At 38.2% G+C, this 20,302-nt stretch overlaps 2 protein-coding genes across 7 annotated transcripts in view; one reads left to right on the plus strand and one right to left on the minus strand.

Moving 5' to 3' along the window:
• Positions 1-173, minus strand: part of SMC4 (structural maintenance of chromosomes 4) — a 33,756-nt gene extending 33,583 nt beyond the window's left edge. For 2 of the 4 annotated variants that reach the window (XM_088839406.1, XM_055410640.2), the window contains exon 1: positions 65-171. The gene's annotated coding sequence lies outside the window, so the exon portion shown is untranslated. Of the gene's footprint in view, positions 1-64 lie in introns of all 4 variants that reach the window. The other 2 variants (XM_055410623.2, XM_088839398.1) reach the window with 2 other exon arrangements.
• A 184-nt stretch (positions 174-357) lies between these two features.
• Positions 358-20,302, plus strand: part of IFT80 (intraflagellar transport 80) — a 138,309-nt gene continuing 118,364 nt past the window's right edge. The window contains exons 1-4 of one of the 3 annotated variants that reach the window (XM_055410678.2): positions 358-663; positions 5,679-5,714; positions 12,894-12,977; positions 15,409-15,631. In XM_055410678.2, the coding sequence (XP_055266653.2) occupies positions 12,942-12,977; positions 15,409-15,631 (259 nt within the window). In that variant the 5' untranslated portion in view covers positions 358-663; positions 5,679-5,714; positions 12,894-12,941. Of the gene's footprint in view, positions 664-5,678; positions 5,715-12,893; positions 12,978-15,408; positions 15,632-20,302 lie in introns of those variants that run through there. The other 2 variants (XM_055410669.2, XM_055410695.2) reach the window with 2 other exon arrangements.

The raw sequence follows: 20,302 nt of genomic DNA on the forward strand, positions 1-20,302 counted from the left end.
AGGCGCCTGCGGACCGGGCAGGAAGTGAAAGTGTGACAACCGATCAGGAAAAGAAGTACTTTACCTGCGGGATAGTCCACTCAGACCAAGGCTGGAAACGGTTGTATAGCCCCCCAAGTTCCTACCGGTGTTTCGGCTCCGGGTCCTTCACTCGAAAATGGCGCCTAAAATACAAACTCGAACGGAAATTCGTTACAAATGCGCGCAATGCTTTCTGGGAACCACTAATTTGAAAAAAATGCGGCGATTATCGCCATCTTCTGATACCTTACGCGCATGCGCGAACTCCTGGCGGGACCCGAGCTGCAGGGAACGTCTTCTACTAAGTGAAAAATAGCGAAACGATGTTTTCTGTGGCCCTACGGCAATAGCGCTCTTATAAACTTTTTTTTAACCTTGCGAATTTTGAGAAAGATAAAGTGGAATTCGCCCTACAGTTTAAGTCAAGGATCAGTCGTCCAATAACGTCCCTTTAGAAGAGGGCGGGCCCACTGAGGGGCGGGGTCTCAGGCCCGCTCGGCTGACGCACTGAGGGGAAGTATCGCGCGAAGAGGGAGTGAGCTTAGCTCTTAGCAGTCGCTATGGTGACAGAGCAGTCCGCTGCTTCTTGGTAACTGGTCCCAGTTCTGTGAGAAAGATCGACCCCGCTTTCCTGGACTTAAGGTAAGTCTGTTTACTTCCAAGCGAGAGTTGAGGAAAGGATTTGGAAGTTGTGGCCTTTACTGGATTCACCTTCCCTACTTTGACAGTGTGTGCGGCGTGGAGCATCGGTTATTTCCCGTCTCCCTGGGCGCTCTGGACTTAGCTTTTGGGATGCGAAGGAGGAAGCCCTGAATTTGGAGGGAGCAGAGGGGCAACACGGAGGAGAGAAGATCTGGAGTGAATGATCGTGTAGTGAATAGCAAATAATGATTTCGAGTTGTTGGTGTTAGGTCATTAATGTCACAAGTGAAAGGGGGTTTTGAGTTTTTAAAGTCATTCGACTGAAAGACTCTAATGGAAGAAAAGATTTGCTGGTGTCGTCTGGTTATGAGGAAATTATTGATCAGCAGATATTTCTTAAGTAGCTTCTGTATACACTGCACTCTCAAGCATAATCAGGATTATTGAGCAAGTATTCCTGTTCCCAGATAATTTAGTTTTGTTAGTGGATTTTTAACTAGGAGTTTGTGGATCTGGTAGTACGTGATTGGGGTTCAGAGAAGTTCATACCACTTCTCCACTACCCCAGCCCCCACCGCCCCCGGAATTGAGTACAAAATTCTGTGTGCTTGTGAATTTTTCTGGGGAGTGAGTTCTTCCAGAACTTTGATCAGATTCTTAAACTTGGTCCTATCCCATCGCACTGTTAACCATTAATTGATCTGAATAAGTCCAACAAACATTTATTCAGAGGCTCTTAAGTACTTGAATGAGAACTGGGAGCTTCTTTTATTCCCCCTTTTAACTTGTGCATACTTAGGACTTGGCATACTGAGGCCCCAATAAACCTTTAATGAGTGAATTTACATTGTAATTCTAAGTGAGAAAGTATGATTCTTGCCCTGAGGAGCATCATGTTGGAAGACACTCCCCTCAAGTGTAAGAATTTGGTGAGGTTGAGAGACTAAGGTGATTTGAATAAACATTGACTCAGTATTGTAATACACTTTTTAAATTTGTAGTTGAAAAAAATTATTTTCATGAGACAGACTACAGACAATAAAGCTCAATGAGAAATTTGGTTGGTAAGTGTACCAGAACATGTACATCAGTTTTGTTTGAAATCATCTGGAATCTTTTGGATTTTCAAGTCTGTAAAACACTACTCACTGGAAAAGACTCTGATGCTGGGGAAAGGTTGGGGGCGGGAGGAGAAGGGGACGACAGAGAATGAGATGGCTGGATGGCGTCACCATCTCTATGGACATGAGTTTGGGTGAACTCCGCAAGTTGGTGATGGACAGGGAGGCCTGGCGTGCTGTGATTCATGGGGTCGCGGAGAGTCGTACACAACTGAGCGACTGAACTGAACTGAAAACACTACTAAACCCAAGCTGGAGAGATATTAACCCTGAAAAAAAGCAAAGACTAGACCAAACTGAGTAATGTATATGGGAGACAGAGCACCATGTAATAGAAAGATGTAACAGGTAACAGAATCCCATGTCTCATCATTTTTTTAAAGCTACCTACTTAGACAATGTACTCAGTTTGTCAAACTATTATGAAACCAGCATATAATACCTACCACATAAGATCGTTTATGATTGCTCATCTAGCATACACACTGCATGCATTTGATATTGCTGTATTTATAACATTGACCTCGTTAGGGTATGTGCTAAGGTTGAATAATGGGATGTCAAGTTAGAAGATGGTTAGTTTATGAAGAGTCTTGAAAACCAGGTCAAGGATGTTAGATTGATAAATCTTCAAAATATTAGAAAAATTTTGACCTATGGAGTGACTTGGTTAAAAAAAAAGTTAACAGTTATGTGGGATGTGTAAAAAGAGAAAGAGACTGAGATAAAGCATGGCTTAGATCGTTACTGTCCGCTTCTCCATGGAGGAGGTGAGAGGTGCCTATGCAGTAGAATGGTCAAAATCTGGACACATTTAACAGTTAATGGTCTGAGCTCCTAAAGTTAGTAAGATAGTATTCTTTGTGAATCTCTGCATTTGTGAGATAAGTCACAAATAAATCTTAGTTTTACTACCTTTGATGGTTGTTGTAAATAATGTTTGGTCTTAGTGACTGATAAGAAATGTAATTTCAGAAAATCAATGAAGTGACCAATAGCTTTAGATTTAGTTGAACCTAACCATAAATATTTTTTAAACAGAATAAATACTTTTTAAACAGACTTAACTCAGATTGATAATGTAGAACAGACATTGATAACCAACATCTACAGTGGAGACAAATCTAGAGTGAAAGTAGGACACTCAGAATAAGTGAAGAAATGATCTGAGAAGAGATCAGGGTCACAAGAAGTAGACTTACTCCCTCTTGATTGATCCTTGCTAGTACTTTGCTTCAGAGAAGGCAGTGGCAACCCACTCTAGTACTCTTGCCTGGAAAATCCCATGGACAGAGGAGCCTGGTAGGTTGCAGTCCATGGGGTCACTAAGAGTCGGACAGGACTGAGTGACTTTACTTTCACTTTTCATTTTCATGCATTGGAGAAGGAAATGGCAACCCTCACCAGTGTTCTTGCCTGGAGAAACCCAGGGACGGGGGAGCCTGGTGGACTGCCGTCTATGGGGTTGCACAGAGTCGGACACGACTGAAATGACTTAGCAGCAGCAGCAGCAGTACTTTGCTGGTTCTGTTGGGATGGACTCAAGTTAAAACCACCATGGAAAACATAACCAAGTCTCATCTTTCTGGTCCAAAATCATCTACTAACAGCCATTATCTATAATTTTAGGCAGTTCAAGAAGAGAACCCTACTTTTTGTATTTTAAAAAGTTGTACCCCATGGGAAGAAATAAGAATAAGTTCAAGGGGAAAAATTGGAATAGAATTAAAATTAACATCTGCAGTTCTTTAAGTGCATAGTTAAATTTTGTCATCGTTATAATAATATGTGACAGAAGACTGAATCCAAATTGCCTTGAGGAAAAATAAATAGCTTCCGTAAGCAAGAAGTTAGATGAGTATAACTGGATTCAGTATTCAAAGAAAGAACTAGGACTGTGTTTCTCTGTTCTGCTTTATGTTCTCTTGTCTTGGTATTATTCTCAGACCTCACCTAGTGACCTCTGACACCACCATGCTCTCCCTTTGCTGTGGTAAGATAGTTTTAGTAACTCTTGCCTTGAATCTAAACTTGAAGACCTGGAAAGTTAAGGAGAGTCTTTCTTCCCTATCTTTTAGTTGAATAAAAGTTTCCTTTGGAAAGCTCTAATTGACTTATGCCTAGGTCTCATGCTGACTCCATTGAAGCCATATGGGCTAAGAGGGAGTAAGTGGTATTCCAAGAAGAAATTCTTTGTAGCTCAGAACAGAGTGAATTTATGAAGGGTAATGAAACACCAGTTTTCACTACAAATAGCAAATAGTTAAGTTCTTCCTGTTTCAGGCAATCTGCTGGACATTTGTAAGATTTTTTTTCCCCCAATCTCACGTCTACTCTATCTCATTTAACATCATAACCAACCTGTGAGGTAGGTATTATTAGCCTCATTTTATATATAGAAGAAAACAAAGTACAGTGTTTGGCAGATCACAAGTGGAGGTTTCAGTAAGAAGGGTGTCAAATGCAGTGGAAATTGCAAAGAGAATGAGAATGGTGGATCCTATGAAAAAATAACATTTTTTTAAATGCAGAAATGCTTAAAGAAAAAAGCAAAACTAAGCCATGAACATATCATCAGATATTCCTATGTTAAAACTATAAATATATGGATAAAATATTATGAACATGATAACTTCAAACAGTATAGAATAGTATGAAATGAGGATTAAAAGCTTCCCTTTTCACACCAGTGTCTCTACCCTTATAAAGCCTCCATTAAGTGTCTTGCACATCTTTTGAGAAAAACATTTTAGTATCCACTAACTTGAGTATATATCTCCTCCCCTCGTATTTTTCTTTAAACACAAGAGATTGAGTTACATAATACTGCTGTATACTTTGTTTTTGTCACTTAAGATATTATAGACATCTTTCTGTATCGACACATATAGATTTCATCTCATTTTTTAAATAGCTGTACAACATTCTAGTTTGTCAGTTGAATGTTATTTTTTCTCTGCTAGTTGAATTAAAAGGATGAATTAAAGATGACTACTTATTTTTAATTTTGTGAATCACATGGATTATTGGCTCAAAGTTATTAGGCCATCCTATATTATAAATATAACCAATATGAATAAGATTAAAGCATAGCTAGCTCTACTTAGAGCTAGAATTGCAAGAAAATGTGAATAACACTCCTTATACATACCTGGGAAGCCCCAATACATATTCTTCAAATGCATACAGGAGTTGGAATAGGGTGGGAGTTGGAGGTCTTTAGTAATTGAACTATACTGTCAAGCCTATTTCCGTTGTTTATTAGGTGTTTGAATCTGTCCCTGGAAATGGTGCATCTTCCTCTGCCTTCCCTGTTATATAAGAGATCCCAGCTCTAGTCTACAAGTGGTTCTGTGATGGAATCAATCTGAGTAAAAGATCTGCTTCTCTCTCACTCCTGTCTTTACTGGAAAAGAGACTTAGGAGTCTAATCAGAGGTATCAATTTAGAAAACTGTTGGTAAGAATTGTACTTTTAAAAACGGAGCCTTGGGTAATCGTCAGCAAACCATTAATTTCAACTGTTAGTATCAATACCCATGGGTTAGCCAGTGTGCATATGACTGAAACAGAACCCGTTGGAAACAAATTTGTGATCTAGTGCTTGCATTTGTTATCTGTCCTTCATATTCTTATTCACTTCTGAGGCCCTCTGCTATGTTTTATCTATATGTATATTCTTGTTGACAAGTCATACCTACCCTCTTTCCCTCCTAAAACTTTTCTCATTTTCTTAGTGCTTTTACCTTTTAGTTTTCTTTCTTAAATCTAATTTTCTTTCTTTTTGTAAACTATCTTACCTTTTTTAAGTGTACCATTTAGTGGCATTACATACATTCATATTGTTGTACTACTTTCACCTCCATCCATCCACAGAACTCTTTTTCTCTTGCAGAACTGAATCTCTGTCCTCATTCCTTCTTCCTGCCAGGTAATCACCATTCCACTTTTTGTATCTCTGTATTTGACTACTTTAGGTATTTCATATAAGGGTAATTACATAGTATCTTCCCTTTTGTGACAGCTTTCATTTAGCATAATATTAAATCTAATTCTTAACATTAATTCTTAATTCTATTTCACTTTAAAAACACATGTATCTGGAATATGAGTGTATAATCTCTGATGAATAAACTTCTAGTTTTTGATAGTACTGTATAGAATTGTGTAATAAAAAAGCTTGTGTAGTTTGTATATGTCTCTTGGTATACATTTACATGTACTGATATATGACAAATTCCTATGACTAGGAATTCTTCCCAGGGTAAATTCCTTATATATCAGTTCAGTTCAGTTCAGTTCAGTCGCTCAGTTGTGTCCAACTCTTTGCGACCCCATGAATCACAGCACACCAGGCCTCCCTGTCCATCACCAACTCCCGGAGTTCACTCAAACTCATGTCCATTGAGTCGGTAATTCCATCCAGCCATCTCATTCTCTGTCGTCCCCTTCTCCTCCTGCCCCCAATCCCTCCCAGCATCAGAGTCTTTTCCAGTGAGTCAACTCGTCGCATGAGGTGGCCTAAGTATTGGCATTTCAGCTTTAGCATCAGTCCTTCCAATGAACACCCAGGATTGATCTCCTTTAGAATGGACTGGTTGGATCTCCTTGCAGTCCAAGGGACTCTCAAGAGTCTTCTCCAGCACCACAGTTCAAAAGCATCAATTTTTCGGTGATCAACTTTCTTCACAGTCCAACTCTCACATCCATACATGACCACAGGAAAAACCATAGCCTTGACTAGACAGACCTTTGTTGGCAAAGTAATGTCTCTGCTTTTTATTTTACTCTCTAGGTTGGTCATAACTTTCCTTCCAAGGAGTAAGCGTCTTTTAATTTCATGGCTGCAATCAGCATCCGCAGTGATTTTGGAGTCCAAAAAAATAAAGTCTGACACTGCTTCCACTGTTTCCCCATGTATTTCCCATGAAGTGATGGGACCAGATGCCATGATCTTTGTTTTCTGAAAGAGGTGGCAAGAATACACAGAAGAACTGTACAAAAAAGATCTTCACGACCAAGATAATCAAGATGGCGTGATCACTCTCCTAGAGCCAGACATCTTGGAATGTGAAGTCAAGTGGGCCTTAGAAAGCATCACTGCGAACAAAGCTAGTGGAGGTAATGGAATTCCAGTTGAGCTATTTCAAACACTGAAAGACGATGCTGTGAAAGTGCTGCACTCAATATGCCAGCAAATTTGGAAAACTCATCAGTGGCCACAGGACTGGAAAAGGTCAGTCTTCATTCCAATCCCAAAGAAAGGCAATGCCAAAGAATGCTCAAACTACCACACAATTGTACTCATCTCACAAGTGAGTAAAGTCATGCTCAAAATTCTCTAAGCCAAGCTTCAGCAATATGTGAACTGTGAACTTCCAGATGTTCAAGCAGGTTTTAGAAAAGGCAGAGGTACCAGAGATCAAATTGCCAACATCTGCTGGATCATGGAAAAAGCGAGAGAGTTCCAGAAAAACACCTATTCCTTATATATACCTACTTCAAATCAGTATCTTCTAACTCAAAATATGGCATAGATGTGTTAGATTGGCAAAACTAGGTAATTTGCCTGTGTCCTAAGGAGGGCTGCAGAGGAAATAATTTTTTATTTGTAAGGTAGGAGATTCCCCAGAGCTGGAGAAGGAAATTAAAAGTGTTGAGGGGTGGGGAGAAAAAAGAATCAATAACCATTATTACCAGTTTCCTGCTCTTCACTAATGTATGTGACTATATTTCTCTATGCCAGTGCTGAATTCTGGTTGTTTTGTATTTGGTCACTTTGATAACCAGAAATGTATCTAGTTTTTTTCATTTTCATTTCTTTAATTAAAATTAAGGCTGTGCCTTATTTCATGTTTTTGATTGCCCACTGTCCATCCTTATTTATGTTTTTGTGAATTGTCAGTCTACAAATGGAAGTACCCCATTATCAATGTCCTTGATCAGATAACTTCTTGGGACCATGCTGTCTTAGTTATCTTCTGTTTCTGTAGTATTGCCAATTGATCCTTGTCCACTGGTTCCTTCTCCTTTGCCCCGAAACACACTTCTTATATGGTGTGTAAGAATAAAAACATAGAGGCTGGTGTTACTGGAGCAGTTTGAGTGAAAAGAGAGGAAACAGGAGATAAGGTCAGAGAAATGATGTGTCTATTAGGACTCTCTGGAGAAAGAAGAGTTAATGTTGAAGCCTGTAGTCTTAGATGTGCTCCTAGCAAGACTTCCCTTTTCTCTCTTATGGAACTTTTCCTCAGCACCGCAAACCTCATAATAAAACCATTCCAGGAAGAAGGCAATTTAAACTGATTATCCTCCTTCCTTTATTTGACCATGGGGACTATTCCATCATTCATTACATCCCTGTTTACCTCAGTTTCCACATTCAAGACTATTAATCCCCTGCATTAGTTCACTATTAAGTTTAACTATTGATGACATTAACTTAAACATGTTAAAACTTTATTTTCTATCACTTAAAGTTTAGATAGGACTGGTAGGACTTGCTATAAGGTCAAAAATCTTGGTTCCTTCTGTTTTATTGTGGCATTATATATGGTCTTGATGCATGGCAGGGAGCAAGTTATTATTTTCCAAGTTTTTATTTGCCAATTATGTTGATTTATATTGCTTTTATAAGAGGTAATTCATTTATTTTTCATATTGTCACTGTGGGTAAATGTTACTGTTGGGTAGTGTTATCTGTTGCCCCCACCACAAGATATAAATCCCAGATTGGGCCATGAGGTTGATGATTTTGTAATATCCCCATTGGGCTTAAGAATTGTTAATGTCCTGTGTGGCTCCACCCTGTTTTGAGGGCAGTTGAGAAACATAATCTTTATTTTGGTTGGCTAGGAATGCAGCAAAAATTCAGATTCTTCTACCACAGAGGCAGGGAAGAATGAAGAAGGACAGCTGGCTCTTTTTTCCCATTTCCCACCATCTGTCCTAAACTTAGCTCTTTCCCATCTAAATCCTACCACTCTACCTTTTGGAACTCACAGTATGTCACTGACCAAATCTATGTTCTCAGTGTTTTGGCGTGAACGTTATAGTTTTGTCTTTTAACTTCTTAGTCTAATTTAAATCTGTTCGTTTCCTCAGGAAACTACTTCCTCTTGGCTGTTTCAAATGGAGGCAGTTTTGCATTTAAGACCTCCATGTGTCAAAGGACCTTGTTTCTCATTAGGGTTCTGCACAATTTATTGTATTTCTCTTTCCTCTTGTCCCTTTGAGACAAATCTTACGAGATCAAACCATTCTCTTCTTTGCCTTCTTGCAATCATCTACAGATCTCTTTGCTGGTTTTTCTTCATTCAGTGAATAGTATTTTAGCATCTGGGTACTGTGTCTATCTCCACCACTATTCTTGTCATTATTCTCAGTCATATAACATCCCCAAATCAATCCTTTGTTTCTCTGTCCTCTCAGTTTCGTGACCTTGGCCACCCACTTTGACAGTCTTTCCCTACCTCATCATTAACAATATCTATACTTTCCTAAAATCTGTTTTAAGTATCTCATTGTCTATCTCCACCTGTTTTTCTCTAGCTCACTTCCTCTAGAATCTTAATGCTGACAGTTTATCAGACTTCAGTAGGACTTCTAGGCTGTTGAAGCTACCACCTGTTCAAGTTCTGCTGGGTAGTCCCATCCCATGGCTTTGAATGTAACCTTTGTGCTGATAACCTTCAAACTGAGGTCTCAATGATATCTCCAGCTCTGCCCTCTCCCTTAACTCCAGACTTGTATATCTAATTTCTCCTTGAACTCGTCATTCAGATATCTAAAGTTACCTTAAAGTTAGCCAACCCAAAACAGAAATTTTATATCCCTTCCAACCTGTTCCTCCATTCAGTTCAGTTCAGTCACTCAGTTGTGTCCGACTCTTTGCAACCCCATTAACCGCAGCACGCCAGGCCTCCCTGTCCATCACCAACTCCTGGAGTCCACCCAAACTCATGTCCATTGAGTCGGTGATGCCATCTAACCGTCTCATCCTCTGTCGTCCCCTTCTCCTCCTGCCTTCAATCTTTCCCAGCATCAGGGTCTTTTCAAATGAGTCAGCTCTTCACATCAGGTGGCCAAAATATTAGAGTTTGAGCTTTAGCATCAGTCCTTCCAATGAACACCCAGGACTGATCTCCTTTAGGATGGACTGGTTTGGTTGGATCTCCTGGCAGTCCAAGGGACTCTCAAGAGTCTTCTCCAACACCACAGTTCAAAAGCATCAATTCTTTGGCACTCAGCCTTCTTTATGGTCCAACTCTCACATCCATACATGACCACTGGAAAAACCACAGCTACTGACTTATTCCTCTATTCATTCTCACATCAGAATGCACATATGCTTCATGCAGATGATCTCTGCTCAATAGGATGTACAATGAAGTGTTTTCTGAGCAAAAGAGAATCTTCCCAGTGTTAGGATGCCACCCTCCTCTGTCTCTGATTCATTGGCACTATATTTCTGAACAGTTGCTAATTACTTTCTCATGAAAAACATACTGTCTTTACTATCTGTGTGGGATAATGATTTCTTTTGGTAAGGAATGATTCCTAATTATTATGGATTTCAGCAGTTGGAGATATTTTGATGTAGGATATACCATGCGTTTGCTAAAGATCTTTAAAGTTTCTGGTTAAAATTGTATATTCACACACATGAATTCTTGTCTCTTATGTTGTTTCTCATTTCCAGAAGCAACAGTTTATCTGTCTTTATTCTTTTAAAATCCTTATAAGCTGGGTGAGTTTGAATGTGAAACAGCAGCATGTTTTTACTTTTTTTCCCCCTCTAGTTAAAGGAGGTCTGATAGAAGGGAGGAAGTAGTTTCAAGAAAGGTACTAAAACTCCTCTAAGGACCAAAAGTGAGCCTTAGAAGTGTGACTAGGAGAGATTATTTTCTTGCTGTGGCTGCTATACACAGATTATACTTTTGAAGTTATACATGAATCTCCTTAAGTGAACTGGAGCGGGGAGAGAGATTTCTGACCTTAACTGTATATTAACTGGATAGAAAACTTCAGATTTTTTTCTATGGTCTTAACTTTCTACCCATCCTCACAAATTTATGAATAGAGTAAGTGAAAAAGGTGCTTTGAGATATAGCTGTATTTAGCACCTTGCTAATCTAAAAGTCTTCTCAGTTTGGGAGAATGAGGAGTTATCTAAGGCAGGACCACTGAATTCTTACCTATCACTAAACACCTCCTTTGTTGTAGTTAGCAGTAATTTTCTACTTGGTGAAGAGGATTTTTTCCTTTAATTACACTTTCATTGATTTTTTTTTTTTCCTCTAGGTTAGTAATATGATTCAAAAAAATCCCATAACTGTAAATTGGATTCAAACAATTTAGCATTTTCTTCATTTGTATCTTTTGATAGCATGGTTATTTGTGAGAGTGTAACTCTTGTTTTTCTAAGTTTTTGTTTGCCAGTTACATTGTGATTTTTATATAGTTTTTATAAGGGATTTATTACCTCTTTCTTAGATAACTTGCTTATTTTTCACTTTGCTACCATGGCAGCCATAACTGGTGGGCAGTCTGTTTACCTCCAATAGAATGTAAATCTCAGATTGGATCACTAGGTTGATGATATCATAGTATTCCCATGTGGGTTCCATAATTAAGTCCCATAAAAATGTATCTTAGCCTTTGATCAGACCTTTGAAATTTATTTTAATGTATATCCATTCATTGGAAAAGATCAGTTTTCATTCCAACCCCAAAGAAAGGCAATGCCAAAGAATATTCAAACTACTGCACAATTGCACTCATCTCACACACTAGCAAAGTAATGTTCAAAATTCTCCAAGCCAGGCTTCAACAATACGTGAAGCATGATTTACTGGATTTAGAAAAGGCAGAGGAACCAGAGATCAAATTGCCAACATCCGCTGGATCATCGAGAAAGCAAGAGAGTTCCAGAAAAACATTTACTTCTGCTTTATTGAATACGCCAAAGCCTTGACTGTGTGGATCACAATAAACTGTGGATAATTCTTCAAGAGATGGGAATTCCAGACCAACTTACCTGCCTCCTGAGAAATCTGTTTACAGATCAAGGAGCAACAGAACTGCATGTGGAACAACAGACTGGTTCCAAATCGGGAAAGGAGTACGTCAAGGCTGTATATTGTTACTCTGCTTATTTAACTTATATGCAGAATATATCATGTGAAATTCTGGGCTGGATGAAGCACAAGCTGGAATCAAGATTGCTTGGAGAAATATCAATAACATCAGATACACAGATGACACCACCCTTATGGAAGAAAGCAAAGAATTAAAGAGCCTCCTGATGGAAGTGAAAGAGGCGAGTGAAAAAGTAGTCTTAAAGCTCAACATTCAGAAAACTAAAATCATGGCATCCGGTCACAACACTTCATGACAAATAGATGGGGAAACAGTGACAGACTTTATTTTTTTGGGCTCCACAATCACTGCAGATGGTGATTGCAGCCATGAAATTAAAAGACTAGCTGTGACCAACCTAGACAGCATATTAAAAAGCAGAGCCATTACTTTGCCAACAGAAGTCTGTCTAGTCAAAGCTGTGGTTTTCCCAGTAGTCATGTATGGGTGTGAGAGTTGAACTATAAAGAAAGCTGAGCACTGAAGATTTGATGCTTTTGAACTGTGGTGTTGGAGAAGACTCTTGCGAGTCCCTTGGACTGCAAGGAGATCCAACCAGTCCATCCTAAAGGAAATCAGTCCTGAATATTCACTGGAATGACTGATGCTAAAGTTGAAGCCCCCATAGTTTAAAAAATCTTTTGATTAGGCCTCAGGACAGTCCTTGGAAATTATTTACCTGGCCAGATTTACTGACATTCTGTACTTGTAGGACTGTTTTAGGCAGGTTGTAGAGAAATCTCTCAAGTCACCTCTGAGAACCTCTGAGAACCTAAAGCCTCCAGTCACCCATTGGCTGAATTAGTCCACTGACTAGTTTTCTTCCTCTTTCCATGTATTTGATGCCAGCAGGATTGAAAGTGCTTCAGTGTCATCGGGGTGCTAAGATATTTTGTTTGCTTTTAATGTTTTGTGTATATATGTTTGTTTTTAATGAATATTCTGTATTTTCCTCCTTTTATTTTTACAGGGAATACAGTCAAGTGGCATTTAAAAAATTTTGCTGGAAGGTGGAGACATGAGACTGAAGATATCTCTTTTAAAAGAACCAAAGCATATCCTTTTAATACTTATAAACCTCATTGTGATCTCCTTATTGTAGTATTATTAAAAGTTTTTCTTCTATTTTGTAGTCTAGTTGGAGAATGGATTTTTTCTTCATTCCTTTAATGATAGTTTTGTAAATTATTCCTGAAATATTTGAGGTCATATGTTGCAGGTATTTTTCCAAAGCAAATTATTTACTCTAAATCTTACTTTCAAATATTTATTAACTTTTTTCTTACTTTACTTTAGTACTACTGTACTTAAGTACATAAAAAACAGTTGGTTTTTGTTTAGTCTAAAATCTTAAAAAGAAGTTCTTTTTAGAAAAATCTAGTAATTTCTCTCTTAATAAGACCTAGTATGTTTTCACTGAATTCTGTTCTGTTTTTTCATACTCATAATAAAATGGAGGGTAAGCTGCTGAAGTCTGAGCAGTCGGACCTTTATTGTTTCATGTGTGAAGTGGCAATTATAAATATTTCATCAAATGCATGACCCTGTATTTTGTCAGCAAGAACTGCCAATTATATGTCAGAAAGATATGGTAGGCCCCTTTACCTTCATTCGTAGTTATTTAGACCAGTGCTTCTAAAAGTATCATCTTCAGACTTTATTACAGGCCTGTGAAGGGATAAGAACAGAAATTGAAAGTAAGAGGGAAGAAATTTTTGTAGCAACTTCCAAATGTAAGATCATTTTCCTAGTAATTCATTTTTATTTTACCTTACAAAATGTTGCTCTTTAACAGATTTGAAATAAAGAAAAATGTGATCCTTCAGCGAGAGAAAAGCAGGGTTTTAGACATTTGATCAAATGTTTTGAATTTATATTACTTTTTTTTACTGTTTGAGTGAAGATGTAATTCCTTTTATTTCTCATTGAATCACTCTTATTCTTTTTTCAAAGTGTGCCCTCAGGAGTTCATGCTTTTTAAAGTCTTATAGATTTTGATTGTCTAGTGTCTGCTTTTACCTTTTCAAGCTGAAGAATAATGATCTTTTTAGGCTTTCTTATTCTAGCAGTCCTCTCATTTCTCCCATAATTTTAGTTGACTTAGTAATTTGAAGACACCTTACATATGTCTGCTGGGTACTTATATCAGTTTTTATGAGGATAAAATTAATGTTTTTTTGTTTTGGAGTGTGTGTGTATATTTTCTTTCTAGGTTTTAGCTGACACTCTCCCTTTGTATAATAAAGGTTTTAACTAACACTGTTTAAGCTATGACAGTTATACTGGAAGAATTTTTTTCAGTAATGGTCTAGTGATATCAAGGTTCTTTTGTTTAGATTTTACTTTGAATTCTGAGTATTCCAATGCCACTTTGTTACCTATTTGTGCAGACTCTTCACACCCTTCTATAATTTCATTTTTTACCTTTCTGGTTATTTGCTTAATATATCATATTTTGAAGTATTAAGAAAACTTAGAATATCCCAGAATAATTATGGCACATAGTCTCTTTTTTCTTAGAGTTTTTTGATTGCTTGGATAAGCCAATAGAAAGCATTGGTGAAAAGAGAAGGAAGTAAAATGATTATACAGTAACAACAAAAGAGCAAACAACCCAACTAGGATGATATGGTAATATAGAAATCCATATATAAACAGGAGAAAGCATCTCTCATAAAAGACAATCTGAAGTTCTTTCTGTACGATACACAACTCTGCTAGGGTAAGAGCCTGTTCTAAGGAAGTAAGAGCCACTTGAGCGCCTCAATTTATAGAAATCTGCTTGATAAATCAGAGGCCAAAAAATAGGTTAAAGTAAGAATTTTAGGGTTTGTATCTTATCCGTATCACCTTGTGTGGGCAGTAAATTGTAACTGAATTACTTCCTGAATTTAATGTCAGGAAGTTTGGTAGGATTTTAGTCTCAGCTATTAAGCTGTAAATTTTTTCCTGGGTCAATTATTGTCATTTAAGCAGGTATTTAACTGTTAGATTTCAGTGTTCTTTTAACAGTTAATTTTTAAAAACTTATCAAAATGATGCATGCTTATTCTAATAATAATACAGATATAGGTAAATAAAAAAATACATATTTCCCTTTTCTCCCCACTTATCCTGCAACAGATTAGAGTAGATCTTTCATTCCTTTTAATCTGTTAGATGTCTTTCTGCATCTTTTGGCCTTGTTTATAGAATCTTTTGTAACACATTAAAATTTTTTTCATGTATTAAATCTTTCTTTTTTTCTCTTTTGGCACCCGGGTTTCTTATCCTGCTTTCCATTCTTCTTACAACTGTTTTGATAGATGCTTATTTCCCTTTCCTTATATGGAAAAAATATGAAAGTCATACACTGAAAAATAGGTTTTGAAGCTTGAAACATTTGACCCTATTTTATACTGTTCTTATAATCTGCATCTGCAAGATATTGTGTTTGTTGAAACTGAAGACTTTTGTGTGTTTTATGTCTCCTTAATATGGTGACACATCAAGAATTAGTAAGCTGTGTGGGCTGGACTACTGCCGAAGAACTATATTCATGTAGTGATGATCACCAGATAGTGAAGTGGAACTTGTTGACCGGTGAAACAAGTCAAATAGTAAAGCTGCCTGATGATATTTACCCAATAGACCTTCATTGGTTTCCAAAAAGTTTAGGCATAAAGAAACAAACTCAAGCAGAAATCTTTGTCCTCACAAGTTCTGATGGTAAGTTTTTAATAAACATTATTTGCTCATCTTTGTTTTTAAAAGACACTGCTTCTTAGTATGACTTATGTTTTGAGTTGTTTATCCATTTCCTTTGTGGTCAGTTGGTCTGTGTATAGACTGCAAGACCACTGTCCTAGAAGAAAGTGAGTTAAACTGGCATATACTGGAATTGAGCGTGAGCCTTGGCTTTACTTTTGCTGTGTTCACAGTTATTGCTCTGCTTTTAACAGTTTTCATTTCTAATTTCTTAAAGTTTAACTGTGTAAAATAACCACACTAAAAATAGGTATAACACACATTTTCTAGGACATGCTAATTTGGGCTTCCCAGATGGCACTAGTGGTAAAGAACCCACCTGCCAATGTGGGAGATGTAAGAGATGCAGGTTGGATCCCTGGGTTGGGAAGATCCCCTGGAGAAGGACATGCAACCTACTCCACTATTCTTACCTGGAGAATCCAATGGACAGAGGAGCTTGGCAGGCTATAGTGGAAAGAGACAGGACTGAAGCAACTTGGCACGCACACTAATTTTCACTTACAGAGCTGGAAAGTAGTTTGATCATAGTCTTATGATTGGAGTGAAAAGCACCATTTTTCTACTTTTTAAGGAGGTGTGTTTGTTTCTTAGAAATAACTTGAACTGTTTTCTGTCTGTGCGTGTGCGTGTGCTAAGTTGCCTTAGTCGTGTCTGACTCTTTGCGATCCTATGGACTGTAACCCGCCAGGCTTCTCTGTCCATGGGGATTCTCCAGGCAAGAATACTGGAGTGGGTTGCCATGCCCTTCTCCAGAGGATCTTCCCGACCCAGGGATTGAACCCACATCTCTGATGTCTCCTGCAATGGAAGTCGGGTTCTTTACTAGTGCCACCTGGGAAGCCCTTTCTGTCTGTATTACACTTTATCTATGGTGTCAGTTAGGAGTACTTTCATCAAGGTGACAGAGACTTATTAGGCTAACAGCTTACTTATGCACAGCTGGAGTTTTCTGGTTTACCTAGCTCCTGGGGAAGATCTTTAAGCACAGAGGCAGCAGGCCCCTGATCCTTACCATCTCTTGGACAGACTCTCCCCAGGTGAGCATGGATGGCAGCCGGCAGCCAGCATCCCAAGGCTTAACTTACAAGAAGAAGAAAGTCAGCAGACACAGTACCTCTTCTTCAGTCCCTCTTGCAGTCAGCTTGCATAAAGGGTCCTGGACAAGCTTGGGTCATGTGCCCATCACTGTGTGAATCATTTTAGTCAAGGGATTGGGACACTGATTGCCTGAGCATGTCAGGCCTTCGGCCACTGTGGAAAGGGAAAGAGAAGAGGACTTTTGTAGCCAGAAGAAGAAAGGGATGTTATGGCAAACAATCACATCAGATCCCAGTTCTTTTACAGGCAGAATGTATGGCAATTTTTAAACTTACTTCCTAAATCTTGATTAAATGAAATTTATGTGAAAGTATTTAATACAGTGCCTAGTGCTTACAAGATTGACTTTGAAAAGAGCTAAAATTGTTTACCTCTGATGATAAAAAGGGTTGACTTAAAAAAACTTAATTTTGATATAATTTCACATTTATAGAAAAGTTGTAAGAATTGTACAAATAATTCCTGCCTATTTATTCATATTCACTTATTGTTAACATTTTGTCCCGTGTACTTTATCATTAATACCCTTTTCTCTCTCTCCTGCCCCCCACAAAAAATTTTTCCTGAAACATTTGAGACTAATTTAGAGACGTGCCACTTTAACCATATACCAGTTCAGTTCAGTTCCTCAGTTGTGTCCAACTCTTCACGACCCCATGGACCACAGCACACCAGGCCTCCCTGTCCATCACCAGTTCCTGGAATCTATTCAAACCCATGTCCATTGAGTCTGTGATGCCATCCAGCCATCTCATCCTCTGTTGTCCCCTTCTCCTCCTGCCTTCAATCTTTGCTAACATCAGGGTCTTTTCCAATGAGTCAGCTCTTCACATCAGGTGGACAAAGTATTGGAGTTTCAGCTTCAACATCAGTCCTTCCAATGAACACTTAGGACTGAAGTCCTTTAGGATGGACTGGTTGGATTTCCTTGCAGTCCAAGGGACTCACAAAAGTCTCTAACTCCACAGTTCAAAAGCATCAATTCTTCAGCGCTCAGCTTCTTTATAGTCCAACACTCACATCCATACTTGACTACTGGAAAAACCATAGCCTTGACTAGATGGACCTTTGTTGGTAAAATAATGTCTCTGCTTTTTAATATGCTGTCTAGGTTGGTCATAACTTTCCTTCCAAGGAGCAAGTGTCTTTTAATTTCATGGTTGCAGTCGCCATCTGCAGTGATTTTAGAGCCCCCCAAAATAAAGTCAGCCACTGTTTCCACTATTTCACCATCTATTTGCCATGAAGTGTTGGGACCGGATGCCATGATGTTAGTTTTCTGAATGTTGAGCTTTAAGCCAACTTTTTGACTCTCCTCTTTCACTTTCATCAAGAGGCTCTTTAGTTCTTCACTTCTTCTATAAGGGTGGTGTCATCTGCATATATGAGGTCATTGATATTTCTCCTGGCAGTCTTGATTCCAACTTGTGCTTCATCCAGCCCAGCATTTCTCATGATGTGTAAGTTAATTAAGCAGGGTGACAATATACAGCCTTGACGTACTCCTTTCCCTATTTGGAACCAGTCTGTTGTTCCATGTCCAGTTCTAACTGTTGTTTCCTGACCTCCATGCAGATTTCTCAAGAGGCAGGTCAGGTGGTTTGGGATTCCCATGTCTTTCAGAATGTTCCACAGTTTATAGTGATCCACACAGTCAAAGGCTTTGGCATAGTCAATAAAGCAGAAAGAGATGTTTTTCTGGAACTCTCTTGCTTTTTCCATGATCCAGCAGATGCTGGCAATTTGATCTCTGGTTCCTCTGCGTTTTCTAAAACCAGCTTGAGCATCTGGAAGTTCACGGTTCATGTATTGCTGAAGCCTGGCTTGGAGAATTTTGAGCATGACTTTACTAGCGTGTGAGATGAGTGCAATTGTGCAGTAGTTTGAGCATTCTTTGGCATTGCCTTTCTTTGGGATTGGAATGAAAACTGACCTTTTCCAGTCCTGTGGCCACTGCTGAGTTTTCCAAATTTGCTGGCATGTTGAGTGCAGCACTTTCACAACATCATCTTTCAGGATTTGAACTAGTTCAACTGGAATTCCATCACCTCCACTAGCTTTGTTTGTAGTGATGCTTCCTAAGGGCCATTTGACTTCACCTCCAGTATGTCTGGCTCTAGGTGAGTGATCACACCATCGTGATTATCTTGGTTGTGAAGATCTTTTTTGTACAGTTCTTCTGTGTATTCTTGTCACCTCTTCTTAATGTCTTCTGCTTCTGGTAGGTCCATACCATTTCTTTCCTTTAATGAGCCCATCTTTGCATGAAATATTCCCTTGGTATCTAACTCTAGGTGAGTGATCACACCATTGTCATTACCTGGGTCATTAGCCATATATACTTCAATGCATTTCCTAAGAATAAGGATTTTTCTGTTACTTAACCACAATACATTGATCAAAATCAGGAAATTTAACACTGATATAATATTGTTATCTAATCTACAGTTTGTATTCAAATTTTAGCAAGTGTCCTAATTATGTCTTTCAGAGAAATTTTTTTTTTCTTGTAAAGAATAACACATTGTTTTTGTCATCTCTCACTAACTTCCTTTAATCTGGAGCAAATTCTCCATCTTTCTTTTATGATCTCGACTGTTTTGAAGAATATGGGCCTGTTATTTTCATAAATGTCCAATCAGTTCACTTTTGTCTGATGTTTCTTTATGATTAAATTCAGCTGTACATTTTTAACAGCGATACTTAAGGCATCAGAGTGGAAAATTCATAATTCTGGTTTGACTCCTTACTGGTGATGTTAGCTTTGATTACTTTGAAAGGTTGTGTTCACTAAATTAATCTACTGTAAAGTTAATGTTTTTCCCTTTTAGTAAATAATATCTAAACGGATACTTTCAGATATAAAAATATTCTCTTCCTCTTCAAATTCTCTCCCACTATCTTAGCATCTAAGACTCTTGGCTGAGTCATTTATTACAAAGATGTTTGCCATAATATCTTTTCAATTGATTAGTTGGTATTCTGCTTCAAGGAAGAGCATTCTGTCTCCCTCCCATTTGTTTATTTGTTTACTTACATCAGATTAGACTCATAGATTCTTATTTTATTTCATTTTTAAGTTATTCATTTTTTTTATAATTAGAGGATAATTGCTTTACAGTGTTGTGTTGGTTTCTGCCATATGACAACATAAATCAATTATAACTATATATGTGTATGTTTCTCCCTCTCTCCTCCCTCTTGGGTCTCCCTCCCACCCCACCCCCCATCCCATCCCTTGTTTTATTTCTTGAGCATCCTATTACTATCATTTAAAAATTTTAATGTTAAAATTGCCCCAGATTTGGCCAGTGGGAGCTCCATGAAGCCAAGTCAAATGAATTTTTGTTTTGCTGTGGGGGGTCTTTTCCTCATCTTTTGAGCACTTTGCTGGCACAAGATGTTCCAGGCTCATTTCGTACTTTCCCAGTCCCAACTTCCAAATCAGCTGTTTCTCCAAGGAGACATGTTTTTTTTGTGTGTGCTTAATGATATCGATGGACATGAGTTTGAGTGAACTCCGGGAGTTGG

Source organism: Moschus berezovskii, chromosome 1, assembly GCF_049115385.1.
Source record: "Moschus berezovskii isolate FMDL1 chromosome 1, NW_MosBer_1.0, whole genome shotgun sequence".
Taxonomy (NCBI): domain Eukaryota; kingdom Metazoa; phylum Chordata; class Mammalia; order Artiodactyla; family Moschidae; genus Moschus; species Moschus berezovskii.